Source organism: Nicotiana tabacum, chromosome 6 (genome assembly GCF_000715075.1).
Source record: "Nicotiana tabacum cultivar K326 chromosome 6, ASM71507v2, whole genome shotgun sequence".
Taxonomy (NCBI): domain Eukaryota; kingdom Viridiplantae; phylum Streptophyta; class Magnoliopsida; order Solanales; family Solanaceae; genus Nicotiana; species Nicotiana tabacum.
In genome coordinates this window covers 58,659,928-58,675,102 of record NC_134085.1, presented here as the reverse complement: position 1 = coordinate 58,675,102, position 15,175 = coordinate 58,659,928, and the positions used below count along the sequence as shown (strand labels likewise).

Sequence of the window (15,175 nt, the reverse complement as noted above, 5' to 3'; positions counted from 1 at the left end):
AGTACCATATCTTAGTGCAATTGGGGCATTAATGTATCTTGCCAATAATTCCCGACCAGATATAGCTTTCTCAGTAAGCTTATTGGCAAGATTTAGTACTTCGCCAACACAAAGACACTGGAATGGTATTAAACATATATTTAGATACCTCCAAGGGACCACTGATATGGGTTTATTTTATTCAAATGAATCCAAGCCATCATTGATTGGTTATGCAAATGTAGGATATTTGTCTGATCCACACAAAGGTCGATCTCAGACAGGCTATTTATTTACAAGTTGAGGTACAGCCATATCATGGCGTTCGACAAAACAAACTATGGTTGCTACTTCTTCAAATCATGCAGAGATAATAGCCATTCAGGAAGCAAGTCGAGAATGCGTTTGGTTAAGATCTATAACTCAACACATTTAACAAACATGTGGTCTTTCTTCGAAAGAGAATATTCCAATAATATTGTATGAAGACAATGCTGCATGCATAGCTCAATTGAAAGGAGGATATATCAAAGGAGATAGAACAAAACACATTTCATCGAAATTCTTTTTCACTCATGATCTTCAGAAGAATGGTGAAATAGATGTACAACAAGTTCGTTCAAGTGATAATTTGGTTGATCTGTTCACTAAGGCGTTACCAACCTCAATATTTGAAAAGCTGATATATAAGATTTGAATGCGTCGTCTTCGAGACATTAAGTGATTTTTCATCAGGGGGAGTAACTACACGCTGCACTCTTTTCATTAACCAAGGTTTTGTCCTACTGGGTTTTCCTGGTAAGGTTTTTAATGAGGCAGCAAGCAATGCATATTATAAATAACTATGTACATCCTAATATTGTTTTGTAAGTTTTTAATGAGGCACATTATCTTACATGGACATCCAAGGGGGAGTGTTATGAATAGTTTGTACATTGGATACTACTTTAGATACTACATTGGATGCTACATTGGATGTCTATGTTGTGAATAACTTAAAGATTAAATTTCCTACTTTATGTCCATCATCTTTACTTTTTATGCATATAAAAGGCCATATAATTACAATGGAAAAATATATCAAAGTGAAAGAAGAAAACACTTCTCCCTTTTTTCTATCTCTTCTTATTTAAATTTTACTGCATTACTTTTATTTTATAACAGAAATGTCATTATTGAATTGAACCACAAACAAGGTAAAGGTGCAGCAGGTCCATTTATTAAAGGAACAAATCCTAGGCGCCGTATCTTTGACAAATCTTTGTGTCGTCATTCGTAAAATCTTAACCCAGCCAAAGCTTATTATAAGCAAAGAGTAGTAGCTATCAATATACATCTCTCAATCTTATCTCCCATTCCCCACAAGGAGCAGAGAGACAACTCAGAACTGTTCATCAATGGACCATCCCTCTCCTCACGTGCTCCTCTTCCCTCTTCCAATACAAAGCCCTATCAACTCTATGCTTCAACTTGCCGAACTCTTCTGTCTCGCAGGTTTGCAGGTCACTTTCCTCAACACCAATCACAATCAGAAACTTCTCCTCCAACACACCAACGTCGAATCAAGATTCCGGCAATATCCCCGGTTCCGTTTCCGGACCATTTCCGACGGCCTACCGGTTGAAAATCCCCGATCGTCGGTACAGTTTGGAGAACTTATTAGCTCTTTGCAAGCCGTGGCGGAGCCTTTCCTCAGAGAAATATTGCTCAGTAGTAGTGATGGAGTTACCGAGCCGCCGGTGACGTGTGTTATACCTGATGGGTTGTTCTATTATGCAGTGGATGTTGGTAATGAGATTGGAGTTCCAGTTATCCCTTTCGACACTATTAGTCCTTGTTGCCTCTGGGTTTATCTCTGTATTCCAAAACTCATTCAAGCCGGAGAGGTTCCTTTCAAAGGTACTTTTCTTTCTTTTTTTTCGTTTTCTTTTTATATAAAATTGTTTAAAGTAAACGATACATCCACAAGTGGTATTCTTTGACTTCCATTATTTATCCACTTGCCCCTGATAAATATTGAGTTGAATACACTTTACGTGCGAATATATATAAAAGAAACATAAATACTGATAGAAGTTGAGTTGATTACATTTTTATTTTAGCATAACACTGTTTCGCACTCCTTCATGTTTATTTCTATGTTGATCAAAAGTACTTAATTTTTGGCTGAAATTTAGATATCTTAACTAGGCCTTGTTACATTGAACACTTGTACTGGGCCCAAAGTATATCAATCAAACACATTTTGTACTGGTTTAGAATATTTCAAGCTCGTATCCGCAAGCGCTTCTTACGTGAAATAATTAGCCAATTAAATCACTTTAGTAGGAAAGATGAACCTTAAATGTTAAGAAATGTGAAAAGTTGTCCGAGAGGTGTGAAAATTACATGTTCCACATGTAATTAACAATTTAATTGACTAATTATTCCACGTAAGGAGCGTTTATAGACACATCACAAGTGCTTGAGGTATTTCCAAGCCATTGCGAAATGTGTACGATTGGTACAATTTTGGCCTATTACATGTGTTCAATCGGAAAAGAGACTAGTTGAGACGTCTCAATAAACAACCGTGATAATTTTAGGTGTCTATTCAACCTTTTATATGAATTCAGGCGTAAATTTTTTAAGTATTTTGGAATAATTTATTCTAAGTATTTAAAAAGTATCCTACAAAGTATTAGTATACGTTACAATATCTAATAATTTAAATATTAGAAAAATTCATTGTGAAATAAAGTTATTTGACTCTTCCAATTAGGGGTGTTCATGGTTCGGTTTGGATCGGTTTTTCCCTAAAAAGAAATCAAACCAAGTAAGTCGGTTTTTCAAATATTAGAACCAAACCAAACCAATTAAGTCGATTTTTCTCGATACGGTTTATGTCGATTTTTTCGGTTATTTGTCCGTTTTTTCTTAAATATAAGACATACACTACCAAACACATATTCCGGCGACCACATTTTCAATGTAACACTATCAAATCAATTGCCCTTTGAAAATCTATTATTTACCAAAATATATTGATGATAATTGAATCAAATAGTGATGAATAATTTAAGGACTCAATTAAAATATGTTATTTTTAACACGAAATGGATTCTTACACTAAACAAAAGAAAACTACCAATCAAACTAGAATGTAAAGGTAAAGAACTATATTAAAAGTGTAAACTATTAACATTTACCATAAATTTTTTGAAATTTTGTATAACAATATACATATATATAGGTGTAATAATAAATTTGAAATAGTTACTCCTATAGTCGGTTTGGTTCGGGTTTTTTCTGGTTAAAACCAAAACCAAACCAAATTTGATCGATTTTTAAAATTCAAAACCAAACCAAATTTGATCCAAAAAGTATCGATTTTTTTGGTCGATTTGATTTGGTTTTCGGTTTGATTCGGTTTTTCTGGTTTTTATGAACACCCTACTTCCAATTATAAGGAGTAAAGTGGAATCAGAGGAAGTATCTACTTGTGTGTTCAAGATTTCTGTTTTGTGCTATTTTCTTCAGGAGGGGCGCAACAACAGTAAACAGTTGACCAAAGCTTGAGAAAAGACGAACAAGAATAATATATCATGTTAACTACTCCAATCACTGGAGAGTGGAGAATATAAGAAAATGCTACGTGTGACTAAAACGAATATCTGGTTGGTTAATGCTTATGTGATATAATTAAAATAAATTATATCTTCGTGCCAGCATAAACACGTTAATTACTATGCGTCGCATATTATTTTTATTAATAATTTCTAGAAAGTTTTAAGATTATCTTTCTCGGTCGAAGTTAAATATTAGTACTACTGTATAGTATGTAGTACTCAAGAATAGATAAGGTCAAACCTTTATGATTTTATTGATCGAGTTTTCTCTTCAGTCCTCTGCCTATTCTGTACGTTCTACTGCCAGGAATTCCATATGAAAACGCTAGGATTCTGCTAGTACCAATAGTTTCTTCCAAGTAGTAGAAAATATGTACGTAAAAGACGAAATACCTTCACTTTATTTATCTTTTGATGAACGCGTATTTTAAATTCTCTTGTGATTTATGGCAACATCTAACTCAACTAACAAGCCAAAAATTTATCTTTCTTGCTAAGGAAATGATTTGGACGTATTGTTCGAAAATGTAGCTGGCATGCAAGGTCTTCTACGCCGTCGTGATTTTCCATTCTATCGTCTAATCGATTATGCAACCGATCCCTATTGCCAAATCGCACTCAAAGAAGTGGAGAGTATCCCTCAATCCAATGGACTCATATTAAACACATTTGAAGATTTAGACGGGCCATTACTCTCCCTCATTCGCTCTCATTGTCCACAAACTTATGCTATTGGGCCACTACATTTGCATCTCAAGACTAAACTTGCTGAAAAAAGGATGCCAATATCAGCCTCTTCAAATAGTTTGTGGGAAGAAGACCACAGTTCAATTCAATGGCTCGATGCACAGCCAATCGAATCAGTAATCTATGTAAGTTTTGGAAGTATGGCAACTTTGTCAAAGGAAGAAATCTTGGAGTTTTGGCATGGTTTAGTAAATAGTGGAATCAGATTTTTGTGGGTCATCAGGTCCAACTTGTTAAGGGGAGAAGAATGGAACCACCAATTTGCGAAGGAGCTTGCCGAGGGATGCAAAGAAAGAGCCTATATAGTGAGTTGGGCTCCACAAGAAGAGGTGTTGGCCCACTCTGCTATTGGTGGGTTTTTAACTCACAGTGGATGGAACTCGACTATGGAAAGTATTGTTCAAGGAAAGCCCATGATCTGTTGGGCTGTTTACGTGGACCAACGAGTCACTAGTAGATTTGTGAGTGAGGTGTGGAAAATTGGGGTGGACATGAAGGACATATGTGATAGATACATTATAGAGAAGATGGTCAAAGATCTGATGGTAACAAATAGGGATGAGTTTAAGAAATCAGCTGAGAAATTATCTAATTTGGCAAAAGAAAGTGTTGGAGAGGGAGGTTCATCGTACAATGCTCTTGAATGTCTCGTCGATGACATTAAAAACTTAGGCAGAAGAGGGAAGGATATAAAATCTAATTGCATTGGATAAAAGGGTACAGCTTAACAATCATTATTTTGTACACAAATGCAATTGATATAAATATTCCAATGTCCAACAAAAAGAATAGAGTTGAGCAAGTTGTTTTGATCGTTATGTAGAAGTTAAGCCACCATTGATCACATATAACAAGCAGAAGATAGGTTGATACAGCAAGAGATTAAGGAAAAAAATATTTTGTACAGATACAAAAAAAATTTATTACCGCTAAAATAAATAAATAAATAAATAAAAAATTTAAAGTTTAATTGTTTCTAAATATAGATATAAATATTTTTTTTGAAATAGTCTAATAAAAAAAATGATATAAATTGGAACAAAACTGAGTATATAACAAACAGACGGTAGGTATATTCAAACCGGTACGGAGTGATCTAGCGGAATAGCGTGTGAGCTGATTAGTTTTGCCCATTTCATTTAGACGACGAACTTTGGGAATTGGACTGAGTATGCTGCCTAATTCTAAAGCCCACTTTTTACTACTCACTCCTTTTGCATCTTAGAGATTTTTACTTTCCTATACTATATATGAAATTTTATTACCATCTCTAATTAAGTTTTAACTTAATTACATGGTCATATACAATTTATCAATTATATGCAAATAAGTTTTAAATGAGTATCTCTTTATATTAGAAATTGAATAAAGAATATCAGTTATTTTCCCATCCCTTTTGTTTACTCGTAAAACAGTAATGTTGAATTTATGTGTGGTTTCTAGACAAGTGAACTAACTTAATCCTGAAAATGATGAAATAAGTGAAGAATTATGCAAAACTTAGCCTTAAAATGTAGATGAAACAACAGAGATGACAGTTTCGGAAACAAGATATCCTGGCACAGCAATGATGAAATCAAAAAGCGAGAAAGTAAAATTGTACTAATCTTTGTATAGAATAGTGTAAGTTTGCTAGAAAATTCGTGTCCTCTACAATGATAACTAAGCTCACTATTTATAGTTGTTCTAGGGAAGGAGGTCCTAGGATCGTGCGCTCTTTTAATGCCAATTATGAGGGTCATTAATGAATATATAACAGCGAACATAAATGCCAAATTTCTTGTAACGGGCCGTCGCTCTTAATGGCACAGAATATTCCTTATTAAATGCTACCGGGCGCAGGGCATTTAACACATCTTTATGAACGTTATCCCTTCTGGTGACAAGCGAAATAGTTATGTTCGGTCTTTGGCCATCCTCGTCTTGGGTTCCACCCTTCCTTTAGATGACTGCGTGTGGTATCATATTTTACCTTATACAGATAGTCCCCCTGCTTTTCGGCGACATAACTTTGCATTAGCAGGAAGTTGATAGAAATATTCTTTTGGCAGAAATTACTACAACCCCTTCTAAAGGCTTCTGACGGTTGATTAGACGTACGTCTCTCCGTAATTAATGCCCCGAACACGCGTCATCCTACGATTCAGCATGGCTTTTGCTGATTATCGAGGTAATCATGGCCATGAATTTAGCACCCAAAATTTTACATATACGCATCATCCCTTTTTCCCTTGCACTTTATAATTTCTAAGCTTTTGATTTGCACCTTAGTTTTCCATCTTCTCTCTAACTCTCTTCGAACAAAAAACTTTTTCTTTCTTTCATTCAATGGCTTCTTCTTCAAAGCGTTCCATTGCTTCAAAGAACAAGAGCAAAGCCGAAGACTCTACTCCTCCAACAGTGGGTTCCATCATCCCTAGAAGTCTTAATACAACAAAAGACTTCGAAGAAAAATTTCTTACTGCTAACCCTCGTACATAGGCTGTTAGTAGGTACCCTTCTTTCATTCGTCCTTCCAGTATTCCTAATGTGAAGGAAGATTGTCTCTGCCATGAATTGGTTATTATTGCTCCTGATCTATCGAAGCGAGTGACCCATCTCAAGGACGATTTTACATGTATCCATTTACTTTGGGTGCATTTCCTTTAAGTGGAGATATAGATTCTGTGATTGCGGAGTTTTTCCTCCACACCAAGTGTATTTGGCACAAGTAAGTCCTTCTGTGTGGAACGGTCACCTACCTTCGACATTTGTGCCAGGAGACTGGAGAAGAGCTAACCTTAGCTCGTATGATAAATCTATACTCTCCTAAAATTTTCCGTGGGAGAACGATAAACCTCTACAAACATGGCCACCATGCTTTGTTGACTAGCATTGATGATGATAATGAAGTGGGTCGATGGAACGGTTCGTTATAGTCACCACCAATAATATCATTCCGACAATGGCTTCATCCTTTTCGGCTGCTTGGAACCGCACTTGTAAGATTTTTATTTAATATTCCCTTTTACTAAATATTCCTCTATTGTCGTATTGACTCTTCACCCTTCGCATATTTCAGCAACTCGATGGATCTCACCGGTGGTGGGCGATTTATATTGGTGGGTTCAGAAGATCTTGGATGTTATGATGCTCGAAACTCATTTGTAGAAATAATTGGCCCTTAAATACGGGTGGAATGCCAAAAATCATGGTAATTTAAACTTATCTTGCTTCCATTTTTTTATTTGAAGAACTTGGTTGAACACTTCTGACTACGAAATTAGGTCTAACTGCAGGCTCTGTTGTTGTCCCCGAGAAGGACGTCTTGGCTGATCCTGCTGATGTGGCGAGGCTGCTTCAGGAAACTCTAACTTGAACAGGTGTCTCTGGGCCTGCTTCGGGCACAAATGTTTTACCACGGAATCCCCGCCCAGAGAGCAAGCAACCAAAAAGAAGGCGTTCTTCTATGGCCGGGGAAAAGAATAAGAGGGTGAAAACTATTGCCCTTGAGTCATCTCCGGAAGTTGTGATCACTAGCCCACCTCCCGGGCCGGTCGGGCACCGTGATGATTGACGATGATGAAGAAGCTAGTGATGATGGAGCTGTCCTACACAGAAGGTGATGTTCATCATCAACTTAACAGAATGATCAATCTGTTGAGTTAGTTACACTAACTAAGGATGACGCCTCGCCGCTTTGGGGGAGTTTGATTTAGTGGAAAATGCCAACTCCCGCTATCAGGCCCCCATTGCTTTTCCCGGTACTGTGAGGCTAAGTACATGATCCCTATTGTCTTTGGTTGACGAGCATTCAACAACCATCGATACACTCGATGCAGCTGCTTCACACTCTTTAACTCCACCAGCTTCATCTCCATCTTCACCAAAACCAGCAACTCCACATCACTTTCATCTTCATCCATTCTTCCACCAGCAATTGCTACGTTATCTCCGCTAGCCACACCTGACCACGAAGAAGGTATTCCTCTTCCTCATTCTCATTTCATGGGAATTTGGGGCGAAATTATGATGTCCCTTCTGAAGATCCACAAAGGAGGAGGAATGTCACCCTTTCAGTCTCTACCGAGTGCAACTTGCTTTCCCTGCCGGTGGAGCTCTCTAATTATCTGAAGCCTTTGACTTCAGAGAAAAATTGGAAAAAGGTTCGGGAACTCTCAGGAGAGTGTCTGTTGAACAACGTATGCACAACACTGTAGCAGTACGTTCCTTTCTTCCTTAGATTTCTTCTATTCTTGATAAGAAAATATCCTAATCTTTACCCTTCTCGCTTGGTAGGCCAACTTTCTTGCTTCTGAGGGCCTTCAAAGGTTCATTCGTGAGAAGGAAGAACTTACTTCCAAGGGGGATCAACTTGTGGTGGAATGGGATGAGGCTAGGGCCAAATGGGCTGAAGTGGTAATTATTCGCCTCTTGGAGTTGGAAGCCAAAGCTGTAGAATTTGTTGTATTGGAGGCTCGTTTGCAGTAAAACAAAGCGAGAGGTGGTAACCTTTAGCCAAGAAATTGGCCCATTGAGGGTTAAATTTGACGAGGCCAAGGCCAAATGGGCTGAAATCTATGACGTTGTTCTTTCTGCAACCGAATGTGAGGCTGCCTCCGCTGAAAGGGTGACTAACTTAGAGGTAGCCTTGAACTCTAAATTTGAAGAGCTTGCTGCTGCGGGGGAGAAACATGCCCAGTTGGAACAGAAGTACATGCGAAACATACCCAAAAATTTGGTTACATTATAGATGCTTTTATCATGGCCTTGACAATTTTAATATTTCCTGATTTCTGGCATAAAAATAATTAATAGCTCAGTGTTGATTGGCTTAATTATTAGGAAATATTTTATTCTGGTTGAGATTTAATTTTATTCTGATTGATTGTAATTGATTATAAATTAATTGTAATTTATTTTCCTTCCTAAAATAGTCATAGGACCTAATATATAAATATATTTACTTAAGGATTCAAGAAATACATAGAAATACAACAAGCATTTTCTTCTTCTCAAAATCTGCATGGTATTAGAGTCACTGCTGTCTTTTTTAGGTGAGCTATCTCCCCCGCAGCACTAGGATTTTATTTTTATCAAAGAGATCGAGTTTTCTCTCTCTTGGTGGCTGTCCGCAACACAAACTCCTTCTGCTTTCATCGAGACAGATTTGATTTTCGGAGAGGCAGATTATTTTGAGCATTTTTCTTTAGATTTTCTTCCGATTCGCAAAAGGTATGAAGACATTTAAGGAGACGCTTTCTAGAGAAATCTTGTCTTCGGATGAAATTCAGCTTTTCCTTCGTCTCCTAGCCAAACTTGACTCCGCTAATGTTGCAACATTTAATTATGTGCAAGCAGTTATTGCCTTCGTCACTCACTTTAATTCTTGGATTATTGATTCTAGTGCAATTAGACACATGACACGCTCTTCTAGAGGCATTCAAAACTATTCCCCTCTCTCAGAGGAGATAATGTTAAAATAGCCATTAGTTCTTTAATACCTATCTTTGGAACAAGTTCTGTCGTTTGTACTCCTAATATTAAACTATCATTTGTGCTCCATGTCCCTGAGTTCCCTGTCAATCTTTTATCTGTTAGTTCCATCACCAATAATTTAAACTATAAAATTAAGCTTTTTCTCGATCATTATATTTTCAGGATCTTCAAACAGGGAAAAAGATTGACAGTGGTAGATTACATGATGACTTGTATGTAGTAGATGGAATTCAAAACTTTGGTCATGCCTTTTTTGGGAAAAGTAAGGATGTCAACCATGAAATAAAACAACGGCATAGACGGTTAGGACACCCATCATTCTTTGTTTTGAAAAAGGTTATATCCCGATTTATTTTCAAGGACTCAATTTGAATCTTTATTCTGTGATGCGTATGAATATGTCAATAATACTAGAAACTCCTATCCCGTGAGTGATAATAGAAGCACAACTCCGTTTATAACTATTCATTCTTATCTATGGGTCCTACCCAAACTGTTTCTTTATTTGGTAGTACGCGGTTTGTTACTTTCATTGTTGTTGTACAAAGATGACCTATGTATATTTGTTAAATTTCAAAATTGAAGTTTTTTCTAGTTTTTAGTCATTTCATAAGATGACTTATATTCAGTTTGATGCCGAAATAAAAATCTTGAGAACTAACAATAGCAATGAATATATGAATAATGGTGCTTATTTGGAGTCTAATGGGATAGTCCATCAAGCTAGTTGTCCTTATACTAGTGCACAAAATAGAATCGTTGAAAGAAAAAACATGAATTTGTTAGAAGTAGCAAGATCTCTTATGTTCACTATGCATCTACCAAAACCTTATTGAGGGGATGCTATTTTAGTGGCTGCCTATCTTATCAACAGAATACAACTTAAAACCTTAATTTTCAAAGTCCTATGTAAGCTTTAAAGGGTAAGAATGAATATACTGTTTAGGTGTGTTTGCTTTGTCCACGCTAGAAAATAATGTTGATCTCCTTTGGTTTCCAACAAAGTAATGTTGATCACTCCCTTTTCATAAGACATCATATGGGTAAACTAACTTTTCTCATAGTTTATGTTGATGACATAGTAATGACATGAGATGACAAAGAGGAGATGTCTTGATTAAATAAGTTGTTGGTACAGGAATTTGAGATCAAAGATTTAGGAAAATTGCAGTCCCTTAGGTATTGAGGTTGCTAGATCAAAAAGAATAATCTTTATTTCTTAGGTGAAGTATATTGTGGATCTTTTGAAAGAAACTGGTATGACAGGTTGCAGATCCCCAGAATTGCCCGTGGAAAGCAATCAATTCACAAAGCGGAGTTATAAAGTCAGTTGATAAGGAGAGATATCAGAGGTGGTTGGAAGACTCATTTATCTCTTCCAAACTAGACCAGACATAGCCTATTCAGTTAGCCTGATGAGTCAGTTCATGCATGATCCCCGAGATCCTCAAACGCAAGTTGTCTTTCACATTTTGCGGTATCTGAAGTATGCTCCAAGGAAAGGTCTACTTTTCTCCAAACATGGTCACCTCCAAAAAGAAGCCTTTATAGATGCGGATTGGGCTGGATCTCTGGATGACAGAAGATGTACATCTGGTTACGCTCGTAAGAGGAAAATTGGTTACTTAGAGAAGCAAGAAGCAAAGTGTACTTGTTAGATCAAGTGCAAAGACAGAATATAGAACTATGGCCCAGGGTGTTTGCGAACTGCTTTAGTTACAACAGATAGTAAAGGAATTGAGACTGTCTGAAAAAGAAAAACTTTTCTTGTACTGTGACAATAAGGTTGTCATCAGTATAGCTCATAATTCAGTCCAGCATGACCGGATAAAGCATTTGAAAATAGATCGACAATTAATCAAAGAAAAAATTACAACTGGTGTCTTGAGTCTGTTTCATGTACCATCAGAAAAATAGTTTGATGATATGTTTACCAAAGGTCTCAACAAACGGACTTTTCATACACTGGTTTGCAAGCTGGGTATGTGTGACATCTTTGCACCAACTTGAGGGGGAGTGAAATTTTATTTTATTCTAATTGATTGTAATTTATTTTTCTTTCTAAAATAGTCATAGGACCTAGTATATTTACCTTTGCTTAGGGATGTAAGAAATATACGTACAAGAAGCATTTTCTTCTCCTCAAAATCTACACATGATTTGGGAAAAAAGTAAACAGCTCATGAAACATAGAGAAAGAAAAAATAATAGAGGTGGCTCAATGGAATTGGAGGCGTAGAGCTATACATTATCGAAAGGACATAGTTACAAGTAAATTTCTGATAAACAATAATTAGAAATCTGATAAAAGACATAAATAATATGCTGTAAAAACTTCACAAAATGTTTTTTTAAAAAAAATTTACATGTGAGTGTATAAATCCTAACTAAAATAATATTTATAGTGAACCTTAAAATCGATCTACCCGCTAAGCATAAGACAAATTAAATTGGGGAAAGGCAGTCAAGTTTTTTTTAGAGCCTCCGCAAAAATAAATAAATAAATAAATAAATATTCATGTTTGGTTGTCCGTAGTCTTTTCCAGTTTAGTTTTCAGGCCATTTAAAAGTTTGTATACATAAATAATAGAAAAAGTACGTATTTGTTCTATTGATCCATTGTATTTGTATCCTAGCAGTAAAAAGCATCTTCTATTACGCCCCTGCTTAGGTGAGCAAATTTGGACTTGTCTAGTAGGAGTATTAGATAAACATGAATGCCCGCCTCCTCATATAGAGACATTTGCAACCAAAGTTTCACCACAAATAGTTTCCAAGTGTAATAGGAGCTGAAAAGTCACAGTAGAATTGGAGAAATTACGATGGAGCAAGGAGCAAGGCAACCACCTCATGTGGTCATCTTCCCGTTTCCAGCACTGGGCCATGTCCATCCAATGCTCAATCTGGCCGAGCTTCTTAGCTTGTCCGACATCCATGTTACTTTCATCAACGCTCTTTCTATTCATAATCGACTTTTACGTTGTACCGACCTTAAGTCCCGTTTTGGCCGTTTCCCAGGCTTCAGATTCAAAACCATTAACTTAGGCCTCGGCGATGGACTTCCACATACTTCTGATGATATTATGGCTGTTTTGAAGTCCTTGAGGACCACTGCCAAACCACTTCTCAAAGAATTGATTGTTTCTTTTGGAAATTGCGAATTAGGCACTAGTGATGAAGTTATAGGGCAGGTACCACCAGTGACTTGTCTTATATCTGATGGAATTTTAAGTATAGCACTTGAAGTGGCTGAAGATTGTGGGATTCCTACCTTTCATTTTCGTACTTCCAGCTCTTCCTCTTTTTGGGCTTATTATTGCATCCCTCAATTAATCCATGCCGGCGAGCTTCCCTTCTCTGGTGAGCATTTTTCACTTTAAACTTATTTGACCCAATTCTAGCTAGGGAAGACAACAAGTTTTAGTTTATTGAACTTGCTATCTAGGAGCATTATTATTGTATTTATCGGCCTCACATTAACAATAACAAGAAGATACTCAGTATAATCTAGGGAGGGTAGGGTGTGCGCAAACATTATCTTACCTTGTGATGGCGGAGAGGTTTCCAATAAAACCTCGGCATTTATCGGCCTTTATTACATCAATTTGTGAAAAACTCAAATGACCATGTTACCCAATTCTAGGGAAAGCAACAAGTTTTAGTTTATTGAACTTGTTATCTAGGAGTATTATATTCTTGTATTTATCGGCCTTACACCAACAACAACGGGAACAAATTAAACCCAGTATACTCTAGAAATGGTAGCGTAGTGTGAATGCAAATATTATCCTATCTTGTGATGGCAGAGAGATTTCCAGTAAAATCTTGACATTTATCGGCCTTTATTACAACGTTTTGTGAAAAACTCAAATGACCATGTTACCCAAAGGAACACATGTGAAAAACTGCATGTTACCCAGTAGGACCACATAGATGATTTTTTTCATTTTTTTTCTTTTATTAAATTTTCTTATTTGGGAGTTATATTAATTGGCCAACAACTTTATGACAGGACACGACCTCAATTGCGAATGTGAAGGGGATGGAGAGCTTTCTAAGACGACGTGATTCCGAGTTTTTGCCGCGTGGATACTTTGGGAGAAGGAGCTTTCAAATATGTCATGAGCGTAACTCTAAGCACCCTTCGAACCAAAGGGCTTATATTCAACACGTTCGAGGGACTCGAAGGACCAATACTGGACCAAATTTGTGTTGATATCCCAAATGTTTACACCATTGGTCCGCTCCATGCACACTTGAAGAACAAATCAGAATCCATATCTTCCAGCGGATTATGGGAAGAAGACAGGAGTTGCTTAAAATGGCTCGACGAGCAACCATCGAGGTCAGTACTTTATGTAAGCTTTGGAAGTGTGATTACATTGACAAAACATGAGTTGACAGAGTTCTGGCACGGCCTTGTCAATAGTGGTCAGCAATTTTTGTGGGTTATTAGGCATGATGTTATCAAGGATAAAGATGATGAATTAGCTCACATGGATGTTGAACTGAGGGAGGGTCTGACCAAAAATGGTTATATTGTAAGTTGGGCTCCTCAAGAAGAGGTGTTAGCACACCCGACAATTGGAGGATTTTTAACTCATAAGGGCTGGAATTCGACTTTGGAGAGCGTATACGAGGCAGTGCCAATGATATGTTGGCCTCAATTGGCTGACCAACAAGTCAATAGCAGATTTGTTGGGGAGGTATGGAAATTGGGGTTGGACTTGAAAGATACTTGTGATAGAGTCATAATCGAGAAAATGGTGAGGGATTTGATGGAAGCGAGGAGAAATGAGTTCTTGGAGAGGGCAAATGACATGGCAAAATTTGCAAGAGCAAGTGTTGGTGAAGGTGGATCATCAACTCGCAGTTTAGACCGCTTGATCCAAGATATATATAGTTTTCACGGAGGTGGCAAAGCATGAGTCCACATTTAACTTGAGTTTGGATAGCTAGAATTTAGCAAGTGATCTGAAAAATAAGAGTCATACTTGGTCAATGTTTCTTGCCGCAAGTTGGCAATTTTTTTTTTTTTTAAAAAAAAGAAATTTTGATGACCTATTCGAATAAAGATATAAAGGCCAAATCGAGTTATTTGAATTAGATATAATCCTAGGTTGGTATCGAGTTCTTTGAATCAGTTATAGTATCACGACCCCAAATTCCCTCTGTAGGATGTCGTGATGGCACATAATATCTACGACTAGGTAAGTCTAACAAATAGTAATAATTTGACAGAACAATTATCAAAACATAATCACGTCATAACTGAAAAAAATCGAATAACTGATAAAATCTTCTGATACAAAACATAATCACAAAAGAACGCTCCTCCAAAACCGGTCATAAGCTCTACAAAG

At 36.9% G+C, this 15,175-nt stretch overlaps 1 protein-coding gene across 1 annotated transcript; it reads left to right on the top strand.

Annotated features, from left to right (window-relative positions):
- Positions 1 to 1,097: 1,097 nt before the first annotated feature.
- Positions 1,098 to 14,814, top strand: LOC107825555 (uncharacterized). The gene is made up of 4 exons (XM_016652425.2): positions 1,098 to 1,878; positions 4,086 to 4,962; positions 12,616 to 13,172; positions 13,872 to 14,814. Exons 1-4 carry the CDS (start codon positions 1,377 to 1,379, stop codon positions 14,738 to 14,740), a joined length of 2,805 nt encoding a protein of 934 aa, XP_016507911.2. The 5' UTR covers positions 1,098 to 1,376; the 3' UTR covers positions 14,741 to 14,814.
- Positions 14,815 to 15,175: the final 361 nt, after the last annotated feature.

What these genes read in the sequence shown, in the direction of transcription:
- LOC107825555 (XM_016652425.2), top strand. Translation starts at nt 1,377, where the DNA reads ATGGACCATCCCTCTCCTCACGTGCTCCTCTTCCCTCTTCCAATACAA. An exon ending in CGGAGAGGTTCCTTTCAAAG is followed by an intron (nt 1,879 to 4,085) that starts GTACTTTTCTTT and finishes TTTCTTGCTAAG; the next exon opens with GAAATGATTTGGACGTATTG. An exon ending in GTTGGAGAGGGAGGTTCATC is followed by an intron (nt 4,963 to 12,615) that starts GTACAATGCTCT and finishes GAAAAGTCACAG; the next exon opens with TAGAATTGGAGAAATTACGA.